Below are 26,148 nucleotides of genomic sequence, written 5' to 3'. Positions count from 1 at the left end.
GTCCACTAGTCTACCTCTCCCCCTGCTGTCTGGCTGCTGCAATGGGGAGACATCTGTTTCTCTGACCCCTCCCCCAGTGAGTTCCAATGCCTGCCTCTGCTGCTGCTCAGAGCTTTCCAAAAGCACCAGCAGCATGAAATTGACCTGCTTTTGGTCCATTTCCTAAAGTGTGGTGCCCAGAGCTGGACACAATGGCTTCCCCAATAACAGCAGTGGAAGTTGGCATGGCTCTGCTCAGTCTTCACTCTGAGCAGCAGCAGAAATTCAAGAACAGACTGTAACCAGGCTAGTGTGTGTTGGAGATGCCGAGCACATTTTGGGTGTATAAGACTTTTTTTTTTTTTAAATGGAAGCTTTTTTTAAACTGCACCAAGTGTGGCCATCAGTTTTATGACTCCTCTGAAAGACTGCTTGTCCAAGAGCATAGCAGCCACTACCACCAGATGAGACCATTGGCTCTGGGCAGAGTCAGAGGGAATAGCACCCCCAGCGCTCGCACCACCTCGGTGTTTCCAATAGGTATTCCACCCCAACACTGACCTGACCCTGCAAGTTCTGGTAAGATCAAAGCACACGGTGGTACAACGAAACAGAACGTTGAACAACTCTTGTCCTCCGAGGCCATGTCTACACTACCACTTATAGCGGCAAAACGTATGTCGCTCAGCGATATGAAAAAACACCGCCGCCTGAGTGACATAAGTTTTGCCAGCATACATGGTCGTGTGCCCAGCGCTGTATTGGCGGGAGAACTCCCGCCATCCTAGCTACTGCCGCTCGTGGAGGTGGTTGTATGATGTTGACAGGAGAGCTGTCTCCCATCGGCGTAGAGCAGTTACACGAGCGATCTTACAGAGGTGCAGCTGCACCGGGGAGTTCGCTAGTGTAGACGTGGCCTGAATAATTGCTCCCCCCTTAACTGCACCTAAACATTTACATGCAATAATTTTAAGTAAGCCAACAAATTAGAGTCGCTGGAAAAGGACACAGTCTAGGACCCAAAACCGGCACACACCCAAACTCATGCCTAGAAGTTTTATTCTTGATACTTGAGTCCAGATTTCATAAAACTAGAGACCAACGCAGCTCACCTTCTGAATGAACCGGGGGTAATGAGTTTCTGGGAAAATACCTGAAAGTGTTTCAGAAAACAGACACTGCAGTTACTTAATTGTGCTCTGACATTTCCCAGTCTCCCCCCACCTGTGCAGCCTCAGTGAATGCATTTGCTGACAGCCAGATACAAATACCTTACATGGGGATGGCTGAGTCTTTTTTTTTTTTTTAAAACACCTCTTAATAGAATTTATTTTTGTGCCTGGCAGAGGCGGCGATGCCACTGTTATAGGCTACAAATGCCATCAAGGCACTGAACCAGCCAAGTCAGGACAGGCACCTACTCTCACAAAGAGTGGCCAAAAAACATGTCATAAAGAAGGGAAGAAATTCTTACTGCTCAGTGGCAGCACCATTCAGAAATGTGCCACAATAGAGACCATCTGCCCTTACAAGCTGCATTAACAGGATCAATCTGCTACTAATAAAACAACGGCGGGAGATGTATCTGTTGTCCAGTCTAATCAGCCTTCCTATGTTCTATAACCAGCCATTCCCCCCCTTTCCCCACTTAAGAGTGAATTTTAGTGTTGTGAAAGGTCCTGCACTGACAGCACTGAAACCTTCCACTAACCCATAGAAAAGGGAGAGCAGTGAAAGTGTCCCCCCACTGCTACACCAGTGTGCCTAATCCCTGGCCTGGAGGGACCCCCTCTGTGGGTCAGAGGGGGGTTCAGTTTCTATTGCCCATTCAGCCCTTGGCACTGTGATGAGACTGCCAACAAAGGGAGCAGTTAGTCTCAATGGTGATGTAGGCACCGATATCAGGGAAGTGGATCAAGACCCACCAATTCATTCTGCACAGATCACGTTACTCTAAGCATAACAGTTACCTCCATTGGATAAACAGAGGCTGTTGATCAGAACACATCCAGTTTTATTGTGTTCATACCTGGAGAACAAAAGACAAGGCTGAATTAAACTGGAGCGATTCTCAGCCAATTCCAAGAAGTGACTGACCAACAGACTGCAGTAATATCGCCATTTATTAAAACGTAATCCAGGATGCGAAGTAACCCATGAGACGCGATTTCAAAGGTAGCATAGGAACAGCAGTGTCAAAGTACTCCCTACAGCTCTCCTTCACTGTACAGCTCATTCACACTGCAATAATCACTGGTAAGCGAGTAAACAAGGCCTTCTCTAACGCATGCTTTATGACAGAGTCTCAGCAGCCTTGGGGAAAGTCCTCTCTCCCTGGATCTCAAGAGGGATACAGAAAATAGGCACACTGGATTTGCACTACTGGATGTTCTATTTGCTGAATAATTTTCACTTTAGACTAGTTAAAAAATCAGCAATGCTTACCACCCACCCTCCCCCACTCATATCACTAACTGGTTAGACTGGGAGCTCACAGCACACTGCTAAATTGTTTGTACTAAATAAGTAATAAATATTTGTAAAAAAAACCTTCTTAAATGCTAATACAATGCACACACATTTATACATCCGACATGTACCTAGAGATTCCACACCACCCCATGTTAAGGAGTTCTGTGTGGAAGTTACACCTTGCAGCACTTCCCAACCACCGGGAGCCTGATCCACTGATTAGAACAAGGGACTGCACATTAAGAAATCTAGGTTCTGACTCCTCCTCTGCCAGTGACTTGCCCTCAGACAAATCCCTCAGCCACTCTTTGGTTCAATTTTCCCCATCTATAAGAGGGGCATTCTATCTGCTCCCTTCCTCATAGGGGGGTTGCAAGGCCAAATCCTTAACGTTTGCCTCCTACTTTGAGGTGAGAAGGTGAAAGGCAAAGCATTATCAGCTGCTGCTAACATTTCTGACAGGAAGAAAAGTGTTAACCTAGGTAGAGTCCTTCCATCTGTGAAGTACCATCCCCCGTGGTTTCACACAGACCCTGGTCAATGGTGACAGAAGATGCTCTTGGCTTGTAAAGACTTGCCTTGTTCAATCCTCACATCCTTGACAAGCCTCCAGGTCTCAAAGACAAAGAGTATGTTGTGCACCTAGTTTTGGAGATGGCTAGACAAGACTCTTCCACTGTATCGTGTACACAGCTCCCACTGAAGGCAATGGTGGCAGCCTATCAGCTTCCCTCCATCTATCTACCTCGGTTCTTATACTACTGCATCCATCAGCATGGTATCGCACTGGTACCTCCTGCTGTCACCCTGAATCTCAGATGTGGGATGGGGAAAGAGGGGGCTCTGCACCATTTACTTTTACTTAGCTTCAGAGAATTAAACCCTAGGAGGACGACGAAGAGCATTCAGAGCTTTAGTGCTTCCAGTGACCTGTGGAGAAGTTCCTGTGCAACTGTGTCTCCATAGTCATGAGACAGGAGGTTGATCCTCTGATTTCGGAGACCCAGGTGCCCCAGCAGCCCCTCGACGATGTTGGCCTGCTCAAAAATGGAATAGCGATGGGGCCTCTGTTTAAAAAGCAAAGCAAGAGAGCAGCTCCAGTGAGAGCAATGTCATACACTTCTATCTTATTAGTTACAGAGAGCTGGAATATCACTATGCAGGTTCTTTGGAACAGCCCACCTGGCAGTTCCAGTCTGACCAAGTTCAGTGCCTGGACACAACTGAGCACCAGTGCTCACGGACAAATGCAGAAGCATGATACAAGCCCAGGACTGACAGCCAACAACTCAGATTCTAGTCCAGGCTCCTGCTGATTTATTGAGACATCTTGAGCAAATCATTTTACCGCCACGTGCCTCAGTTTCCCCATCTATAAAATGGAGATAATGAAACCCAACTCACAGAAGGTGATGATTACCTAGTGCGTGTAAAGCTCTTTGACGATGAAGAGCTAAGTACTATCATACTCACTCAGTGATCTGTTTGCAAGGTTACAATTACACTAGCGTAACCACAAGCTAGTAACCCTCTGCCAGCATTTTACCAGTCAGAGTCAGAGCTGCCTAACGTGACAAGTGAAGCAAAACTATTCTACAGAGGTCAGCCAACACTCCAGTGGAGTGTGGTCACTTTAGAGAACATTGCATCATGTCCCAGTTCTGATGTTTGATTTTGACACCAATCATATTCTAACAATTGTATCTTTATTTCTGTTACTGAAAAATATTAGAGACACAAGGTGGGTGAGGTAATAGCTTTTATTGAACCAACTTCTGCTGGTGAGAGAGACGAGCTTTCAAGCTTAAGAGCTCCGTGAAAGCTTGAAAACTTGTCTCTCACCAACAGAAGTCAGTCCAATAAAAGATATTACCTCACCCACCTTGTGTCTCTAATATCCTGGGAGCGACACAGCTACAACACTGCATCCTGAAAAAAATGTAAGTGGATAAAGACAGAAAGCAACCTGGGAAATGAACCGATTTCATTAAAATCCACAGTAAATAAAATCCATCTTCCCAGGCACAGGCATGTGTGATGCCATTGGTCTGGATGCACTTTCATCATTACATTCCTTTTCCAAAAGGAACTACACAATCATTTGTCAGGACCACTTACAGGCTTGTCACTAAAACCGAATCCTACAAAATCCAGAGCGATCACCCTTTGAAATCGCTGGGTCAGCCCTTCCCAAATCTGTAAGAGAAAGAGAGGAAAACATAAGAGCAGCTACACTCATATCTCTGAGGCCTACACACCAAGATGGACAGTTCTACACTGTAGAGTATCAAAGGGGTAGCAGTGTTAGTCTGGATCTGTAAAAGCAGCAAAGAGTCCTGTGGCACCTTATAGACTAACAGACTTATTGGAGCATGAGCTTTCGTGGGTGAATACCCACTTCTTCGGATGCATCACCCACGAAAGCTCATGCTCCTATACGTCTGTTAGTTCTACACTGTAGTTTCTTAAAGCTCCTCCCAGACACACATGCTGCAAACATAAATTGAACTGCAGTGGATTTGAGTTATCATAATAACCAGTATATTCATGACAGCAAAAGCCAACAGATCTTCTAAAGAGTTATTTCACCCATTCCCCACGATTGGGTTTCTCCGTGCAAAGGCCATATTGGCTAGATCCTGAGGTTCCCCTCTGGTTTGCCTCTCCATCCAACGTAAGACCCAGTTCTATAGCTATATCCTCTGGCCAGATGTACGATATGGGAATTGCCTTCAGAACCTGTCAAACTGATACCACGATCACTCAACAGGGAAGTCCACCTTCTCATCCATTACAAGGGTAGTGCCCCTGATCCCCCAAAAATGTGAGTATTTGAAAGGACTCAGATTTTGAGATGACAGCTGTGCCTCCCAGCGAGAGGCCTTTATGGAGTTATTTTTAAAAGAAAATACCAATATTCATATAGGCCAGTTGAGAGAAGCTGCCACCATCATCTTGGAATCCATGTGTAGCCAGAGATGGTTTTTGCTCCCTTTGGAGCTTACAAAATCCAGCATCTGGTCCCAGGAATGCCACACTTATTACCACCAAACACTTACACAGCATGGGAAACTGACATCATTCTTTACAAGTACAAAAGAACCCTGTTTATCCGACCCTCCATTATCCAGCTCTCCATATTAACCAAACAACCAGCACACCCAAGTCCAGAAGCAGGTGATCTCTCCTGTAGCCACTAGATGGCGCTGTGGCCTTGCACTTTCCCATTCTTTGGCTTATCCGAATGTTTGATTATGGGATCTGGCCCCAGTCCCAATTTATACAGCAGAACGCTGTTATCTGATCTAAGACAAGTTTCCTGCCCCCAAGAACACACAAGCAAAATAAATCATAGGATAAAAATCTTAGGAGCAGAAGGGCCAAGGGATTAATAATGAGTAGAAGGGATGCTTGAAAGTTAGTCTTAAGAAGAGAACTGAAGTGGGGCAGGGCACTTGGGAGAGAACAGAGCACTCCAGGCATGGGAGACAGCATTAGAAAAGGCCTGAAAAAGGGTGTGAGATGAAGGAGGAAGTGGCAAGAGAGAAGTGGGAAGAATTTAGGGAGAGGAAGGGACATCAGAGACATAGGTAGGTGGAAAGAAGGTTATATAGGGTCTTGCAGGTGATGGCTTAGCCACACTTTCAAAGCAATGACAAATTGTGCCAAGTTTCACCCAAGGGCAAAGTCTTGGCTATGAGAAAAAAGAGTGAAGTGGGCTGGGGGAGTCAAAACAAGAACTTTGCCACAAACTAGGGAAGCCCTGTTATTCATCGATCTCTCCTCCGTGATTCACTGGTCGGACAGGCCCATTTATTCCTCCCTGAGAGATTCCCCTCTCGTTTCCAGGGGAAGTGAGAATCACCCATTTTACTCACACAGTCCACGCTGTGTGCTTACTTGGTCCCCTCACCTTGTACCAATCATAGCTGGAGGTTGGGAAGCCGTGTAACAGAACCACAATATCTGAACTGCCGAGTGCACCTGATGAATCTGAGGAGAGAACAGGACATCAGCAAGGCGCGCTACACTCCAAGGAGGCTTTCTCTTTAAACTTTAAAACAGCTGTACAGGATAACATATCAGGGACCCAACAGTAATATCAACCCAGCTGTGTGTTCCAGGCTCCCGAGAAGAGTTTTGCTGGTTTCTGAACACTAAAAAATCAGATCTCTCCAGCTGCAAAGCCTCCCTCACAGTAACCATTCTTAGACCTTAACACACAGACAACCCCCCCGAGACTTTGCCATTCAGAGACTTCTCAGCTTGCTCAAAAACCTGTTACTAGGCCTATTGTTCCTTAAGAGCTGGACAGAGGTGCCTCGCAGGAGTGCGTTTACACTGTTGGTGTAATGGCATCACGTGGGGGCTCACCACATTAGGCTATTGATCCAGTCTATGTACACAGACAACTTGGGAGCAATGAGAGCGATCTTACATTTACATAACACCTTTCATTCTGAATGTTCCCAAAGCACTACACAAATTTTAAACTGATAGGGAAACCAGGAATCAGACACTCAAATGCAGCCGTCTCTTGGGTAAAACATGACAGCTGTTTCACAGCACATAGCAGCAGGTTAAGGACAGGAAGTGGAGAAAAATACTGCTCCCAACTGCAACTGTGGCATGGGGAAGACTTGGGAAATAAGTATATTGTGAGCATCTGTACTTAAAACTGCAATTTGGCCATAATTTAGAGCAAACACCCCTGCTCTCAAGAAGGGATTTGTGGGATCTTCAATGACAAGCAGCTAGGACATCATTTTTACCTCTCATCCAAAACGACAGCACCTCCAACTACACAGTGCTGCCTAACACCAACAGCCCACAAATGCAAGTGTGCCATTTGAGTAAACCTACCACTTCCAGTTCCTGCGGGACCTAACTGTTCCTGAGAGGAGTCGGATGCAAGCTATTCCTGGGGGAATTCTGCACCACTTCACGTGCACAGGATTCATATCCCATGCAGATTTCTTTACTTCCCTGCGGAAAAATTACTTTCTGATGGGGAAGCAAAGGGAAGCCACAAGAGCGGTCACATGCTCTTCCCCAGCAGCGCAGGCATGTTATTTCCGGTACCCGGAGCAGCGGGTGGAGAGGTAAATCACTGCAGGGGGGAGCTATGGGGGGATGGGGATGCCCTGGATGGTCCTGGGTCAGACACCCCCCTGGGGCCAGGTCAGGCCCACCCCCTGTCCACCCAACCCCCCATGCATCCAAACCCCTCCATACCCAGATCCCTCCCGCTGAGCCTCACTCCCTCACACCCAGAACCCCTCCCCCCACCAAGCTCCTAACACCCAAACCCCCACCCCGCTGAGCCTCACCCCCTGCTAGGGTGACCAGATGTCCCGATTTTATAGGGACAGTCCCGATATTTGGGGCTTTTTCTTATATAGACTCCTATTACCCCCCACCCCGATTTTTCACACTTGCTATCTGGTCAGCCTACCCCTGCATCCAGGTCCCCCCCGCACACAGACCGGGACACAGACCTCTGGGGCAGGTCCAGCCCTTGTGCTGTGTCAGGGTCAGGTGCAGCTTCATCGCCGAGTCCGTGTCCCGCGGTGGGGAACTGCAGGGTGATCTCCCACCTCTATGCAGCCAGTGGCCTGTGCTCCCCACTGCCATGGTGGAGCCTCCACATTTACTTATTGACAAATACAGTTTGCAGACTTTTAAAATATTGTGCACAGAATTTTTATTTTTTTGGCGCAGAATTCCCTCAGGAGTTGCAAGTACGGTCCCAGCTTAGCTTATTAAATACAAGGGGATAAAAGCACAAGTTTGTACAGCTTCAGACACAAGTTACATATTTTGAACCAGGTTTTTCTCCAACAGAGCTTAATTGTGGCTCCAAAAATTCCCTCTGAGCACAAAAAGTGCAGGCAAAATCCCAACACTGACTAAATACCCCAGCAACGGGGGGTCACAACTTTTTTCTTACTATTATCCTGCACTCAGCTACCCATAACCAGGCTATCAGAGGCACCCACAACCCCCAGCATCTGCTCCCACAGTGCCTAGAGGGGGGTACTAGGCCCTGTCACACTTCACAATAAGGCCCAAACTGCTTGTGGCCTTTAAGTACTACCGCAATATAAATGTTTAATAGTAACGATACCGACCCTGGTCCTAGACCCATGGTCCATTCCCCCAGAAGTGAATTAACTGACCTACATTTGCCACTTAATTTAAGGCGGCCAGACCACTCCATTTCAGTGGAGTGTGGAGAGAAAACACCTCAAGAGCTAAGGAGCAAGGACTCCCCTCATCTTCTATTCAATCATTGCCATAGTTTCAACCCAGATTTAGCTCCCCTCTCACAAAGGACTGGCATCCGCATGCCCCTTCAGGCCACATCCCAGTACAAATGTTCCCATCGCACCTGTTTCTGTCCAGTCTGTCTCCAGTTAGTCTGTCTCTCTCCCCACACCCCTGTTTTATTTTTCTATGTATTTATTTTAAAACTTTTTGCTCTTCTTTATTTTTGCTCCCTATCTCCCCCCAGTGTCTATGTTTTCCTTGATTCTCCAGTGCTTTTCCAGCATGCCTTTTTCTTTACTTTCCCCTAAATTCTTCAGTGTCTCCCTCCCTCACACTTCTTTCCCATGCGTGTCTTGCAGGGGATCTCCACTCTGTGCCAGGCCACCAGCTTCCATATGTTCCTCCCCAACCTTCTCTCCCAGTGCTGTCAAAGCTTCTCTCTAGTATTGCCTGGTGGCACAGACCGGCAGCACTGGAGAGAGAAGCCGTTTGTAGCACCACCTGGGGGAGGATAGCGAAGGCCCAGCACCTGCAGCTAGGCAGCTCTCAGTCACAGTGCAAAGGTCTGTCTGCTAGTCTGGCACCCCAGGCTGAGGAACCCAGGATCTCCTCCGTGCTGCAGAAAGCTCCGTGTGGATGCACCACTCCCCTGTCACTCCTCACCTCTGTAAAAGATGTTTTGGGTCTTGTATGTGAAGTACCTTCCTGACGCCCTCCATGAGTGAAGGGCTAGGGACAGCTTAGGCGGAGGGATGTGCAGGTAGACAGCAAGGAGGGGTACGCTCAGCAGCCCCACCTGAATCCACCACTCTTTCATCCTGCAGGAGAAAACAAACACAGGATGAGCAAACACAGCACGAGCAAACACAGCACGATCTGCCCATCTGAAAGACTGCACAGTTGCATTAAGCCTTCTGTGTCTGCCTCATTGTGACACACCCCACTGGTTTAGTTTGAAAGCTCTGATTACCCAACATTCCCCAGGAAATTCACCCTCAAACCACATCTTTCCACCAGTGTCTGTTTTTCACCTTCTCAAGACACCAAGATATATTAGTCTTGAAACCTTTCTTTCTGCTGCTGTTAAAATTGAAAGCCTTCCACAAAACTACTAGTAAGGGAATCACAACTCAGACCAAAACTAAGCAGTTTTGTAGCAACCATAAGGCCAGACTGACTGCTCCCAGAGTTATACAGTCCTTTTCTGATCAGTAGTGCAGTTCTGTACTTCATAGGATTTTCAGCCCAGGTTGGCAACAATCAAAGGTTTGCCTGTTTGGTATTCTTCTAGGCATTTACATCATTTTCATCTCTGTGCCTTATATCACAGGTAGCCTGTGTGAAATGAGTTTGGTGTGTCAGTCAAGTTCTTAATGGTCAAGTATCTACACAACATCACCACCTTACAACATCCGCCAACCAGGTAAGTGCCAATTTTAGCCTAGAGACCAAGGACTCAATGGGCTATGAAGATTACATGGCCCCCTAACCCCTGGTGCCTCCAAATCAGGTGTTTGAGGCACACATGTGGAATGGTTCTGGGCAAGCTTGCACCACAACTGTATTTATTCTGGGGTTAGAGAGAGGACTTCAAACTCCAGGACTGTCAAGCCATCAGCTTCCACAAGCATTAAATTCACACACGGATTGTGAATCATTCAATTTTCTCAGTTACTCAAATCTCCACATTTTTGATTGTTCTCAAGTCAATGGGCATTTTACTTCAATCGGAGCAGGATTGCCTTCTTTGTAACATTATCTACATTGTGTGACCATTCTGTATAATTGTAGAAATTCTATAAATATCACTTGAAATTAGTTATCTACTTTGGGATCTTAACAAAAATGTCAGCCTCCAGCCACCACAATCAGCTCCCTCACTGGCATGAGAACTTAATTCACACATATACAACACTTAAAGAAAATCCTCTTAATAATGACATTCTTACAAAGGTGCTGGGCTCCACCCTCAGTTTTGGATTTCACACAGACACCACACTGAAACAAAGAAAAGAAATGCACCAAGCACACATTGTTGTTCTGACTAGCAAAACCCTGGGCTAGTCCAGTTTTGCTGATTACTAGCCCACCCATACTGTCAATGCATCTGAGCCCTGACCGGCACCAGCCACTGCTATTCCAGTCCTGAATCCACACGCATGCATCTCAATCCTAATCTGCAGCACTTGATGTTATTCCAAATCTGACACCCCCCCCCCCCCAGAGCTTTGCCCACACTCCTAAATCTAGAGCGATTTGCAGCATCTCCTGTTATTCCAGCCCAGCTTCACACACAGCTCTACCAGTAAAAAGAACAGGAGTACGAAGGTGCCACAAATACTCCTGTTCTTTTTGCGGATACAGACTAACACGGCTGCTACTCTGAAACCAGCTCTACCAGTGCACATCAAGCCTGACAGGGCAGCAGCCCGTGCTATTCATACCTGGGATTTCCCATACACACTTCTTCCAAAGCATCTCAATGTTGATCTGCAATATCCCATGCTACAGGGCCGGCCTTAGGGAAAACAGCACCTGGACAAACTTGTATTTTGGTGCCCCTAGCCCCAGTTGCCTTCCCAGGCTCCCCACTCGATCCCCATCCCCCCCACCCCATTGCTCCAAATTCCCATCCATGAACTTGCAATCCAGGCCCACTCTGCTTCTTGCCTCTTAACCACAGCACCCCCCTGACCACGTCACTCACCCGTAGGGCCGGTCTTGCCCTGCAGTGAGTCACATCTGGATGCCATGGTGACGGGCATCATAGGAAACCCCACAGCAACCCTTTGACCCCCCCAGCCAGTGCTACAGGGAACCCTCAGCTGGTTGTTGAGCAGGACAGCCAAGATAATATAGCAAGTGATCTGCCACACTCCGACAGGGTCCACCGGCACTGAGGCAGCCGTACCTCTCCCCCTCAGCATGGCATCCAGCTTCTCTGCCAGAGCCCCAGAGGGTCGGCAGCTCAAGGGGCAGCAGCACAGCGGCAGGAGGGCACCAGAGGGCTGTGGTGGCAAGGGCCCATGGTGACTTGAGAGCCCCAGAAAGGTGGGAGGGAACCAGAGGTGTATAGATCGAATCACATTGGTGTGGCGATTGGGGGGAGGGCGGTGATGTAGGGACTCCAGAAGGGCAGACCTCTCCCCACCCCCATACTGAGCATTCCCAATATTCAAGTACCCCTCCCCAGTCCCTGGGAAGGGGGTTATTGGGAGAGGGGGGAGGTTAAAATGGTTGGGTGGTGATGGTGGAAGGTTCACTCCTGAAATATCCCCAACCCCCTGCACTAACACCTCTCTTTGGAATGAGTAAGATAAAGGGGGAGCCCCTGAGAGCTGAGGAGCATGGGGAACTGTGGGGTCAGCGTGTGGCGTACAGGAGGGGGACCTTGAAGACATGAGGGACACCCTGAGAAAAGGGGAGAATGGGGGGGGGGCTGAGAATTGGGAGGCTGGGACCTGTGGGGCAGAGGGAGGAGCCTCCTGGGAGCTGTGTGGGCATGGAGGGGGCTAGGAGCTGGAGGCACAGAGAGGAGTCCCCTGGGGCAGGCTGGGAGCTGGGGGCACAGGGAGGGGTCCCCTGGGGGCTGGGGGTCAGGACCCCCTAAGACTTACTGGTCTCTTCTTTGCCCTAGAGTTTTAGTTCCCAGTCCCTTCCCAACCTGGAAGACGATGGTGACTTCCAGCTCCTGGCTTTCATTCAGGCCGCCCATGGAAAAAGGAACAGCGGGGCTGGGACAGTGGGGGTGGGGGGTGGGAGGGGAGGGGAGAGCCGGTTTGCAGAGTGCAGAGGCTGGACTAGGAGCCAGGCTGGGAGAGACACCATGTGGGGCGGTGAGCAGGGGGTCTCTGCTCAGGAGCAGGGTGTTCCTGCCACACCCTGCAGGCAGAAAGGGGAAGCCCGAGCCTCTTGCCTCTGCATCAGGGGGCTACTGTCCCCACTGGCTACGGTGCCCTGGGTGAGGGCCCATGTTGCCCTGCCCTAAGGCCAGCCCTGCATGCTGTTTCATTTGTATTACTGCACACACACAATTGCCATTGTGAAATAAAAGCAAGCAAACAACTGCAAGCAGAGGGATTGCAACAGAGAATCAGTTTTAACCAACCTTTCCCTGAAGGCTTTTCAGGACTATGGGGGTTTTGTTGAAGCTTCCTTTGTACCATCCGTGTGCACTTAGGGTAAAGCAAAAAATGCTGTTCTCTTTCACTTAAGGCTGCCCAAAGTGCAGCACATCAAAAATGGGACACAAAGGGAAATGTAACTGTGATCTTTTTATTTAAGCCATCAACAAAATGCCAGAACTGTTATGTTGTTGGTCTTCTGAGCGGAAATAAAATCAGTCTTGTGTAAGGTTATATCACAAAACTGAACAATAAATTGCTTACATCCATTTAAAAATCCAATGAATTATTTTAAAGTGAACAGTACAATGTCAAATTACTCCTCAAAAACTGACAAATTTCTGCAGGCTGCTTTCTCTTATGGCAGAAGTTAGGGTTGTAAACTTAAAGCTGCCAAAGACTATAGTCACAATATCTAAGCTTGGTTCTCCCCACGCGTTCTTGGATCCTGTCAGCCAAAGAATCCTCTCAGCTTCCAGAGCGAGTCTTAGCCTTTCGTTATTACATTATTCAATGTTACATGCATTCAGCAGAATCTACAAAAGTGTCTTAAAAATGCAAACAAAAGCATAAATAATTAATTTTACACAGACCCCAAACCAGACCCGCACCGAGTTAGAGAGGCCCCTAGAGAGAGCCCCATGCTGCGGGAGTCTCTCTGAGAACGCTAGTGTAACAGTGCAATTATAGCATTAATCATCAATAGGTCACTAGTCCCAAGTCTGTCCTGCACAGAGCTTTGCGATATGCCCCAGCAGACAACTCTTTACAACAGCAAGTGCTTAGTATTTAGCAAGAGAGAAAAACAAAATGCTGTCAGAACAGTTTGGGACGGGGCAAAGCCTCACCTCTCACTCCAGGGGGTACAGCCCTCCCCCACCCCACCATCACCTCTAGGGGCAGGAGCACAGCCCCCCATGCACCCCCTTCAGGGGGCCCAACCTCCCCCCAACTCCACCCTCACTCTGAGAGGGGCAGAGCCCCCCCATGCACCCTCTCCTGGGGGCACAGCCTCACCACCCACTCCAGAGGTCACAGCCACCCCCGACCCCACCCTCACTTATGGGGGCAGGGGCACAGTCCCCCAGGCACTCTCTCCAGAGGTCACAGCCCTCCCACCCCCACCATCCCCTCTAGGGGGCAGAGCAGTTCCACCAGCCCCCCCCCCAGCTATTAAGCCCCTCCCCCATACTCCTCCCCCTCTGGGAGGCAGAGCATCCCCCCACCTTCCACGCCCCCTTTCCCGGGGGCACAGACACCCCCCCCCCGACCCCATCACCGCCAGGGGGCAGAGACACCCCCATTCGCCCCTCCCCAGGACACAGCCCCCCCCCCCGAAGGGGCAGCCCATGTTCCGGGGGGGGCAGGGCCCCGCCCCCCGGGACAGAGGAGCCGAGCCTCGTCCCCGCTGAGGAGCTCCTGGGCGCGCGCGCTTCGCACCCCCGTTACCTGGGCTCAGGGGTGGGGGCGGAAGGCGGGTTCCATGCTGCTACAGGGGCGGTCCCCCGAGGGCGTTGGAGTGCGCATGCGCGGCCCACCAGGCCGCCCATCCCTTCCATAGAGCCTCCCCAGCGTGGCTAGAAAGTCCCGCAACCAAGACCGGGCGCCATCGACACCTGCTGGGGCGCGGTGGTACTGCGCAGGCTTCTGCAGCTCTGATTGCAAGGGGAATGCATCCTGAATGCCTGAGGCTGGTAACAGCTTTTTGCACTGGAAATCTATGCCATCGCTGCGGGTACAGCTCCTTGCGCGCTAGGCATGCAGGGCTTTTTCTGCATCTCTCGGCTGCTGCAGGGTTTTGCACTAGGCCTGCAGACTTTTGCCTGCATCCATCTCCTGCTGCAGGTGTTTGCATGAGGCCTTCAGATTTTTGCATGAATGCATCCGTCAGCAGCTGCAACTCTTTGCACTAGTCATGCGGGCCTTTTCCTGCATCCCTCTGCTGCTGCAGTTCTTTGCAGTAGGCCTATAGGAATTTGCATGCACACCTCTCCTATTGCAGGTCTTTGCATGCAACCTTTAGCAGCTGCAGGGCCGCCGAGAGCGGGTTCGGGCCCCAGTGAAAAAAAAATTTCGGGCCCCCCAGCAAGCTCGGACCGGCTAAACAGGGCCAACGAAGCCAGGGAAGCCGGGCCCCAGGCCCCCTTCCGGACTGCCGGGCCCCAGTAATTTGTACCGGTTTCCCCCCCGCCCCCCGGCCCTGAGCAGCTGCAGTTTTTTGCATGAGGTGTGCAGACATCCCTCCACAGTTGTGGGTCTTTGTACGCATCCTGCTGCTACAGTTCTTTGTACTAGGTATGCTGGTTTTAACTCTTTGCATCAGGCAAGCCAGTCTGTGCAGGAACTGTCTGCTACTGCAGTTTTTGCACTGGGAGTGGAGTTAATTTTCATTGTACAGGTACCATGAAGAAGCTTCGGCTATTTGCACCGTGTATACGTACTGTTTGAAGAGATTGGGGGAAAACTGCCTCACAGGTCAAACAAGCAATTCAACAAGTATTCCAAACAAGGACTGTATTGACGTCATAGGGAATCTTGTCACTGATTTTAGTGGGAGCAACGTCATCAGGCCTTAAGGGTATATTTTCCAATATTTTCTTTCTAAAATAGTCTGGTGTCCAATGGAATGTGATCTGATCGCATTGTCTAAAACCATGCGTGCACCATGCTGCTGGCAACAGCTTTTTGCACTTGGGATGCAGACTGCAGTTGCAGCTCTTCGTTCTAGGCATAGAATCATAGGATTGTAGGACTAGAAGGGACCTCAGTAGCTCCTCTAATCCAGTCCCCTGCACTGAGGCAGGACTAAGTATTAGTCTAACCTGTTCTTAAAAACCACCAGTGACAGAGATTCCACACATATCCTAGATAATTTGTCTCAGTGCTTGACTACCCTTATTGTTAGGAAGGTTTTCTTAATGTCTAACCTAAATCTCCCTTGCTGCAATTTAAGCCCGTTACTTCTTGTCGTATCCTCAGTGGATAATAAGAACAGTTTAACATCTTTCTCTTTATAACAACCTTTTGCATACTTTAAGACTATCATGTTCCCCCTCAGTCTTCGCTACACTAAACAAACTTTTTTTTTTCAATCTTTTCTCATAGCTCACATTTGCTAGACCTTTAATCATCTTTGTTGCTCTCTTCTGGATTTTTTCCAGTTTAGTCCACGTCTTTCCTGAAGTGTGGTGACCAGAACTGGAAATTGTACTCCAGATGAGGCCTTAACAGAGCTGAATAGAGTAGAAGAATTACTTCTTGTGTCTTGCTTACAAAACTGCTAATGGGTCAACCTCTGTTAGTCTATAAGGTGCCACAGGACTCTTTGTCACTTTTTACAGATCCAGACTAACACGGCTACCCTCTGATACTTGCTTTAATATATTCATTCTTCTTATTTTTTTAAGGGCCTCTTTTTTGATTTTCAGGTTGTTGAAGATCTCATGGTTAAACTAGGGTGGTCTCTTACCATACTTCCTATCTTTTCTACTCATTGGGATAGTTTGCTCTTGTGCCCTTAAAAATGTCTCTCTAAAAAACTGCCAACGCTTTTTTCCCTTAGACTTGCTTCCCATGAGATCTTACCTACCAATTCTCCGAATTTGCTAAACTCTCCCTTCTTGAAGTCCATTGACTTTATTCTGCTCTTTCCCCTCTAACAATTAATTCCTTAGAATAATGAACTTTATCATTTCATAATCATTTTCCCCCAAGCTGCCTTCCACCTTCAAAATCTCTCCTAGTTACTCCCTATTTGTCAGAATCAAATCTAGAACAACCTCTCCCCTTGTTGCTTTCTCCTCCTTCTCCAATAAAAAGTTGTCTCCAAATTTGCATTCCAAGAATTTGTTGGATAATCTGTGCCCTGCTGTGTTATTTTCCCAACAGAAGTCCCCCATTATGAGCGATGTAGTTACACCAATATACATTTTATAGTGTAGACTTGGCCTAATAACTAGAGGACGCACCCTTTGTAGTTTACCTAGGCTGAGCCGTACATCTAATGAGAGAGATCCTGAGGGCATTCTGCACCAAAAAATTAAAACTTCTGCGACAAAAAAATAAAAATTCTGCGCACAATATTTTAAAATTCTGCAAATTTTATTTGTCAAATAAATGTGGAGGCTCCAGCATGGCATTGTCAAGCCGGGCCTTAAAGACCTCTAAGGAAGGAGATTCCACCACCTCCCTAGGTAACCCATTCCAGTGCTTCACCACCCTCCTAGTGAAATAGTGTTTCCTAATATCCAACCTAGACCTCCCCCATTGCAACTTGAGACCATTGCTCCTTGTTCTGTCATCTGCCACCACTGAGAACAGCCGAGCTCCATCCTCTTTGGAACCCCCCTTCAGGTAGTTGAAGGCTGCTATCAAATCCCCCCTCATTCTTCTCTTCTGCAGACTAAACAATCCCAGTTCCCTCAGCCTCTCCTCATAGGTCATGTGCTCCAGACCCCTAATCATTTTTGTTGCCCTCCTCTGGACTCTTTCCAATTTTTCCACATCCTTCTTGTAGTGTGGGGCCCAAAACTGGACACAGTACTCCAGATGAGGCCTCACCAATGTCGAATAGAGGGGAAACATCACTTCCCTTGATCTGCTGGCAATGCTCCTACTAATGCAGCCCAATATGCCATTATCCTTCTTGGCAACAAGGGCACACTGTTGACCCATATCCTGCTTCTCGTCCACGGTAATCCCCAGGTCCTTTTCTGCAGAACTGCCGCTTAGCCAGTCAGTCCCCAGCCAGTAGCAGTGCATGGGATTCTTCCTTCCTAAGTGCAGGACTCTGCACTTGTCCTTGTTGAACCTCATCAGGTTTCTTTTGGCCCAATCCTCCAAATTGTCTAGGTCACTCTGGATCCTATCCCTACCCTCCAGCATATCTACCTCTCCCCCCAGCTTAGTGTCACCCGTGAACTTGCTGGGGGTGCAATCCATCCCATCATCCAGATCATTAATGAAGACGTTGAACAAAACCAGTCCCAGGACCGACCCCTGGGGCACTCCGCTTGATACCAGCTGCCAACTAGATATTGAGCCTTATAGTCCATTCATCCAATCCATACTTTTTTAACTTGCTGGCAAGGATACTGTCGGAGACTGTATCAAAAGCTTTGCTAAAGTCAAGATATATCACGTCCACTGCTTTCCCCATATCCACAGAGCCAGTTATCTCATCATAGAAGGCAATCAGGTTGGTCAGGCATGAATTGCCCTTGATGAATCCATGTTGACTATTCCTGATCACCTTCCTCTCCTCCAAGTGCTTCAAAATGGATTCTTTGAGGAGCTGCTCCATGATTTTTCCAGGGACTGAGGTAAAGCTGACCGATCTGTAGTTCCCCGGATTCTCCTTCTTCCCTTTTTTAAAGATGGGCACTATATTTGCCTTTTTCCAATCGCCCAGGACCTCCCCCGATCGCCATGAGTTTTCAAAGATAATGGCAAATGGCTCTGCAATCACATCCAGCCCCATGGACTTGTGCATGTCCAGCTTTTCTAATAGTCCTTAACCTGTTCTTTCACCACTGAGGGCTGCTCACCTCCTCCCCATACTGTGCTGCCCAGTGCAGCAGTCTGGGAGCTGACCTTGTCTGTGAAGACTGCGGCAAAAAAAGCATTGAGTACTTCAGCTTTTTCCACATCATCTGTCACTAGGTTGCCTCCCCCATTCAGTAAGGGTCCCACACTTTCCCTGACCTTCTTGTTGCTACCATACCTGTAGAAACCCTTCTTGTTACCCTTCACATCCTTTGCTAGCTGCAACTCCAATTGTGCTTTGGGCTTCCTGATTATACCCCTGCATGCTCAAGCAATATTTTTATACTCCTCCCTAGTCATCTGTCCAAGTTTGCACTTCTTGTAAGCTTCCTTTTTGTGTTTAAGCTCACCAAAGATTTCTCTAAAAAAGAACAGGAGTACTTGTGGCACCTTAGAGACTAACAAATTTATTTGAGCATAAGCTTTCGTGGGCTACATCCCACTTCTTCGGATGCATAGAATGGAACATATATTGAGGAGATATATATCCACACATACAGAGAGCATGAACAGGTGGGAGTTGTCTTACCAACTCTGAGAGGCCAATTAAGTAAGAGGAAAAAAAACTTTTGAAGTGATAATCAAGGTAGCCCAGTACAGACAGGTTGATAAGAAGTGTGAGAGTACTTACAGGGGGAGATAGATTCAATGTTTGTAATGGCTCAGCCATTCCCAGTCTTTATTCAAACCTAAATTGATTGTGTCTAATTTGCATATCAATTCGAGTTCAGCAGTTTCAAAAACAGACTCCAACGAGAAACTGCTGAATTGGCCTCTCAGAGTTGGTAAGACAACTCCCACCTGTTCATGCTCTCTGTATGTGTGTGTATATATATATACTCAATATGTTCCATTCTGTGCATCCGACAAAGTGGGATGTAGCCCACGAAAGCTTATGCTCAAATAAATTTGTTAGTCTCTAAGGTGCCACAAGTACTCCTGTTCTTTTTGCGGGTACAGACTAACACGGCTGCTACTCTGAAAGATTTCTCTGTTAAGCCAAGCTGGTCGCCTGCAATATTTGCTATTCTTTCTGGACATCGGGATGGTTTGTTCCTGTGCCCTCAATAAGGCTTCTTTAAAATACAGCCAGCTGTCCTGGACTTCTTTCCCCCTCATATTAGCCTCCCAGGGGACCCTGCCCATCAGTTCCCTGAGGGAGTCAAAGTCTGCTTTTCTGAAGTCCAGGGTTTGTATTCTGCTGCTCTCCTTTCTTCCTTGTCAGGATCCTGAACTCGACCATCTCATGGTCACTGCTGCCCAGGTTGCCACCCACTTCTACTTCCCCTACCAATTCTTCCCTGTTTGTAAGCAGCAGGTCAAGAAGAGAACGGCCCCTAGTTGGTTCCTCCAGCACTTGCACCAAGAAGTTGTCTCCAACACTCTCCAAAAACTTCCTGGATTGTCTGTGCACTGCTGTATTGCTCTTCCCCATGAGAACCAGGGCCTGTGATCTGGAAACTTCTGTTAGTTGTCCGAAGAAAGCCTCGTCTACCTTCTTCTCCTGGTCTGGTGGTCTATAGCAGACAGGGACAGCTCCAGGCACCAGCGCAGCAAGCGCGTGCCTGGGGCAGCAAGCCGCGGGGGGCGGCCTGCCGGTCGCCGTGAGGGCGGCAGTCAGGCTGCCTTCGGCGGCATGCCTGCGGGAGGTCCGCCGGTCCCGCGGTTTCAGCAGCAATTCGGCGGCGGGTACGCTGAAGGTGCGGGACCGGCGGACCTCCCGCAGGCATGCCGCTGAATCCACGTTACCAGCGGACCTCCCGCAGGCGCGCCGCTGAAAGTCTCCTGACTGCCGTGCTTGGGGCAGCAAACTACATAGAGCCGCCCCTGATAGCAGACGCCCACCACAACATCACCCTTAAAAATAACAGGAGTACTTGTGGCACCTTAGAGACTAACAAATTTATTAGTCTCTAAGGTGCCACAAGTACTCCTGTTATTTTTGCGGATACAGACTAACACAGCTGCTACTCTGAAACCTAACATCACCCTTGTTGCTCTCGCCTCTAAATTTAACCCAAAGACTCTCAATAGCCTTTTCTCCAGTTTCATACTGGAGCTCTGAGCAATCATACTGCTTCCTTACATACAATGCAAGTCCTCCACCTTTTCTCCCCTGCCTGTCCTTCCTGAACAGTTTATACCCATCCATGACAGTGCTCCAGTCATGTGAGTTACCCCACCAAGTCTCTGTTATTCCAATCACATCATAGTTCCTTGACTATGCCAGGACTTTCAATTCTTCCTGCTTGTTTCCCAGGCTTCTTGCGTTCTTGTACAGGCACCTAAGATAACTAGCCAATTGCCCTACTTTCTCAGTGTGAATCAGGAGGCCTCCCCTGTTACACCCTCCTCCTTGTGTTTCCTCCCAGTATCCCACTTCCCCATTTACCTCTGGGCTTAGATCACCATCCCCTGGCGAACCTAGTTTAAAGCTCTCCTCACTAGGTTAGCAAGCCTGCCTGCGAAGATGCTCTTCCCTCTCTTCATTAGGTGGATCCCATCTCTTCCTAGCAATCCTTCTTCCTGGAACAACATCCCATGGTCGAAGAATTCAAAGCCCTCTGTCCGACACCACCTGCATAACCACACATTTACCTCCACGATTCGATGGTCCCTACCTGGGCCTTTTCCTTCAACGGGGAGGATGGATGAGAACATGACTTGCGCCTCAAACTCCTTTATCCTACTTCCCAGAGCTACGTAGTTTGCAGTGACTCACTCAAGGTCATTCTTGGCAGTTTCATTGGTGCCCACATTGAGAAAGAGGAAGGGGTAGCGATCTGAGGGCTTGATCAGTCTCGGCAGACGTTCCATCACAACCTGAATTCTAGCTCCCACAAAACTCTGTGGGAACTCCTCCCAAGCGAACTCCCAGCTATCCCCAAATGTCAGTCAAATGGTCATTAATTGGCTCATTTCTTTCAGACGTTGTGGCAGAAGTGTATCTTGAAGGACTGGCAAGAGGAGAAGGCAGAGGCCTTCAGAACAATTCAGGGAGCATATCCCTTGCGTGAGTTATTACCAAATGAGGACTTATTTCTTGTGACTAAGATCTGATGATCCGGCCTCTCCACATCGTGTGATGCGAGCACTGCTGTCTGACAGATTGGACAGAAAACAGCAGTCCTGACATTTGTGGCTATTACAGACCCCCAGCACTTTTCTCAAGAGTTAATGGGTTGTCAGCATTTGAAAAGTTTCTGTATGCAGCTTTCTTATAAACATCTGCTAGACCTCTAGCCACTAGAGACTTGTTTATTCACTTCAATGAATTTTAGGTCATTGTCCTTCTATCCAGCTGTAAGGTGCTTCCCCCAGTCCACCTTCCAGTCTCCTCCTGCCGACTTCACCTTCTTCCTCGAGGCGTGCTAGTTGTCTGTTTCAGTATTGGCCTTCCACCCCAGAAGTGGCTGCATTTCAGTAGCAGGTGACATGATCCCTATATGTATGAACCAATTATGTAGCATCTCCATTGGAAGATATTTACATGGATGTCAAGAACATCCAGAGTTATCATAATTAATGACACAATAACAATTTTGGAAGGGATATTAAACTTTATGCTTCAGGGCTTATGTAGTCTCTAACTATTGGAGATCAGAATGAGAACCTATGTAGGAGGTAGATTATCCCACATCTGCTACTTCAAGGTTTTTGCACCCTACTCTGAAGCAACTGGTCCTGGCCACTGTCAGAGACAGGATACTGGGCTAGATGGACCTTGGGTCTGATGCAATCTGGCATCTCCTATTGTGATGCAGGCAGATCAGGTGTCAACTCATGCCAAGGCCCCAGGCCTCACTGAACACTGACAAATGCATAACTGGAAACCAGTCTTGTTTACCTGTGTGTTACCCTTATCAAACTAGATATTATATGTTAAATTGATATGTTTAGACTTTATAAAATGCTTGTAGGATACTGCATGTATTGATCTCACTTATAACCTACGTGTAAGTGGTTGCATTGTAACCCTCTGTAATTGTGTAACTCACCAAACGGGAAAAGAAACATTAATTAAGGTAAAGGGCTTGTCCAGCATAAAAGATGAAGGCAAATGAGGTACCTTCAACCCCGTTCATCTGATCTAATTGGGACCAGGGCCAGATCGGATAATCAAAAAATTGGATAATCCAGAGAATAGGAAAGTGCGAAGCTGAAGCGCCATCTTGTGGCCACAGGAGAGATCACCCACTTCTGGACCTACGTGCGCTGCCGGTTCCGTTATGGAGAGCTGGATAACGGAGGGTCAGATAAACAAGGTTCTACTGTATTGTGTAGCATCAAAGGAGAGAGGCCCTGTTGATTGCACTCCTAACTCCTTGCAGGAAGCAGAGACCTACACATGAGCTCATCCCATCAGTTTGGACTCTGGAGTGGAGGGGATAAAAATCCCTGGCAAGGAGAAACATAATCTCTTTTATGCTGGCTGGAGCCGGAGGGGCGAAGATTCCTAAACATAAGAAGGGTTACCAACTGTCTAATCGCACAAAGCCAAACACTCTTGCCCTGCCCCTTCCCCGAGGCCATGCCCCTGCCCCTCCCCTTCTCCGAGGCCCCTCCCCTGCTCACTCCATCCCCCCTCCCTCCGTCGCTTGCTCTCCCCCACCCTCGCTCACTTTCACGGGGCTGGGGCAGGGGGTTGGGGTGTGGGAGGGGGTGCGCACTCTGGGCTGGGGGTTGGGGCCAAGGGGTTCAGAGTGCGGGAGGGGGCTCCATGCTGAACTTGGGGCAAGGGGTTGGGGTGCAGGAGGGAGTTCGGGGTGCGGGCTTTGGGAGGGAGTTTGGGTGTGGGAGGGGGCTCAGGGCTGGGGCAGGGGGTTGGGGTGCGGGAGGGAGTTCGGGGTGTGGGCTCTGGGAGGGAGTTTGGGTGTAGGAGGGGGCTCAGGGCTGGGGCAGGGGGTTGGGGTGCAGGAGGGAGTTCGGGGTGCGGGCTTTGGGAGGGAGTTTGGGTGCAGGAGGGGGATTAGGGCTGGGTTAGGGTGTGGGAGGGGGTGCAGGGTGCAGGCTCCGGCTGGGCGGTGCTTACCTCGGGCAGCTCCCAGAAGCGAAGGCATGTCCCTGTGGCTCCTAGGCTCAGGGGCAGCCAGGCAGCTCCGCGCACTGCCCCTGCCTGCAGGCACCAGCACCACAGCTCCCATTGGCTGCAGTCCCTGGCCAATGGGAGGTGCGGAGTCACCTCTCGGGGTGGGGACAACGTGCAGAGACCCCCAGCTGCCCCTGCGCCTAGGAGCCGGACATGCTGGCCTCTTCTGGAGCTGCATGGATCCAGGGCATGTAGGGAGCCTGCCTTAGCCCTGCTGCGCCACTGACCAGACTTTTCACCTATTAAAATCTCCTGGATTGCTTTCAGTAGCAACCAGGAGATTGAGGCCGATTCCAGGAGACTCCTGGCCAATCCGGGAGGGTTGGCAACCCTGAACATAAGCAAAGAGATCCCCATGCTGCTTGGCCTGGCTTAGCCCTAAAAGACATTCAGTGGACAGATTACTGCATCACTGTCACCTTTTGGAACCATAGACTAACTCATTTGTGCATAAATGTTGCCTGCTTTAACCTGTAAATAAGTCTCTCATCTCTTCTTGGTTAATAAATCCTTAGTTAGTTTACTATAGGATTGGCTGTGAGCATTGTGTTTGGTGTGAGATCTAAGGTACAAGTTGATCTGGGATGACTGCATAGGCGCCGACTTCCCCTCTGCCCGCTGGGTGCTCGCCCGGCTCTGGGCTCCGCCCTTGCCCCACCCCCATTCCACCCCTTTCCCAAAGTCCCCGCCCCCATTCCACTCCTTCCCCCAAGTCCCTGCCCCGCCTCTTCTCCGCCTCCTCCCCTGAGCGCACCACATCCCCGCTCCTTCCCTACCCTCCGGGAAAGTCCTAAGCACCGCCAAACAGCTGTTAGGCGGTGGGGGGCGGGAAGCACTGGGAGGGAGGGGGAGGAGCGGGGACATGACGCGCTGGGGGGGGGAGAAGGAGGCAAGGTGGGGGGAGCTTGGCTGCCGGTGGGTGCGGAGCAGCTGCTAATTTTTCCCCATGGGTGCTCCAGCCCCGGAGCTCCCACAGAGTTGGTGCCTATGAGTGACTGGTTTCTTGGGACTTGGAGCAACCTGAATAATATTTTGTGATTTTTGGTATATAGCAACCAGCTATCACTAAGTCCAGCTTGCCTGGGTGGCAAGGCAGACTGGAGTGCCCAAGAGGACTGTCTGTGACACCATGGTAAGACTGCTACAGTGATCCAAGAGCTCACATTTGTTACTGGGTTGGTGAAATCTAATTATAGAACATGCCACTGGCGTGGGGTATCTGCCCTGCTCTGCGATAGTCCGCCGTGAAGTTGGATCTCATGGGCATGAACCACGCCAGACCGCGACACACCTATGACGAAAACTGACTATGCCAAGGGCTGCTGCAGAATGAAGCTCTTAGTTTTTAAAGCTCTCTGCAGTGAAAGGTGCTGCATAGAAGTAGGGATTTTTATTCTTAAAGCATAGCATCCTCCAACTGGAAAGCAGAGGGGAGACTGGGAGAAGCCAGTATGGTGAAGCAGTGCAGTCTAGTAGTTGATACAGAGGCTAGGGACGCCTGGGTTCCAGTCTCACTCTCACTGACTCACTCTGTGCCCCCGGGCAAAACATGCCTCAGTTTCCTCATGTGTAAAATGGCACCTAGACATTATGATACGACGGTGCTGAGCGCTACAGAAAACCCTTAAGATAGATCAGGGGCGGGCAAACTTTTTGGCCTGAGGGCCACATCGGTTTCCGAAATTGTATGGAGTGCCGGTTAGGGGAGGCTGTGCCTCCCCAAACAGCCAGGCGTTGCCCAGCCCCTGCCCCCTATCCGACCCCCCCCCCGCTTCTCACCCCCTGACGGCCCCCCCAGGACCCCTGCCCCATCCACCCCTCCCTGTCTCCTGACCACCCCCGGACCTCCTGCTCCCCCATCCAACTCCTCCTCTCATTCCTGACTGCCCCCCCAGGACCCCTGCCCATCCAACCACCCCTTCTCCCTGGCTGCCCCCAGAACCCCTGCCCCTCGCCACCCCATCCAACCCCCCCTCTCCTTCCTGACTATCCCCCCGGGAGCCCTGCCCCCATTCAACCCCGCTGTTCCCCGCCCTCTGACTGCCCCGACCCCTATCCACACCCCCGCCCCCTGACCACCACCCCGAACTCCCCTGCCCTCTATCCAACGCCCCCTGCTCCCTGCCTCCTTACTGAGCTGGTAGCGTTACAGCCGCGCCGCCCAGAGCACTAGGACAGGCAGCCATGCTGCTCGGCTGGAGCCAGCCACGCCACCACACAGCACAGAGCACCGGGTCAGGCCGGGCTCTGCAGCTGCGCTGCCCGGCAAGAGCTCGCCGCCCACCGCCCAGAGCATTGCGCCGGTGGCGGGGTGAGCTGAGGCTGCGGGGGAGGGGGATCAGTGCGGGAGGGGCTGGGGGCGAGCCTTCCGGGCCAGGCGCTCAGGGGCCGGGCAGGAGGGTCCCACCGGCCGGATGTGGCCCGCGGGCCATAGTTTGCCCACCTCTGAGATAGATAGATACTTCACAAAGGATTTGGATGGCTGATTGAAAGTTTGTAAGTCAGTTTGAAATCCTCACATAATGAGTGCTGTATCAGCGCAAAGTATTGTTAGCTGGGATGTTTAGGAAGAAACCCCAGTCAAAGATAAATAATTTGGTAAGAAAAGGAAATTAGTGAAGGGGAAACCATCTGTTTTGCCTGGCAGTGCTGAATGGAAAATCAAGAACT

General features: G+C 49.7%; 1 protein-coding gene across 2 annotated transcripts in view; it reads right to left on the bottom strand.

Annotated features, from left to right (window-relative positions):
• Nucleotides 1–14,360, bottom strand: part of MEST (mesoderm specific transcript) — a 31,782-nt gene extending 17,422 nt beyond the window's left edge. For both annotated transcript variants that reach the window (XM_065423820.1, XM_065423821.1), the window contains exons 1-7: nucleotides 14,295–14,360; nucleotides 9,385–9,539; nucleotides 6,365–6,444; nucleotides 4,570–4,647; nucleotides 3,382–3,518; nucleotides 1,950–2,008; nucleotides 1,092–1,132 (exon numbers count right to left, since the gene is read on the bottom strand). In XM_065423820.1, the coding sequence (XP_065279892.1) occupies nucleotides 1,092–1,132; nucleotides 1,950–2,008; nucleotides 3,382–3,518; nucleotides 4,570–4,647; nucleotides 6,365–6,444; nucleotides 9,385–9,538 (549 nt within the window). In that variant the 5' untranslated portion in view covers nucleotide 9,539; nucleotides 14,295–14,360. The remainder of the gene's footprint in view (nucleotides 1–1,091; nucleotides 1,133–1,949; nucleotides 2,009–3,381; nucleotides 3,519–4,569; nucleotides 4,648–6,364; nucleotides 6,445–9,384; nucleotides 9,540–14,294) is intronic.
• Nucleotides 14,361–26,148: the final 11,788 nt, after the last annotated feature.

The sequence above is a fragment of the Emys orbicularis genome, chromosome 1, assembly GCF_028017835.1.
Source record: "Emys orbicularis isolate rEmyOrb1 chromosome 1, rEmyOrb1.hap1, whole genome shotgun sequence".
NCBI lineage: Eukaryota > Metazoa > Chordata > Testudines > Emydidae > Emys > Emys orbicularis.
The sequence above is the reverse complement of the archived record's forward strand: the minus strand, read 5'-3'. Positions and strand labels throughout refer to the sequence as shown.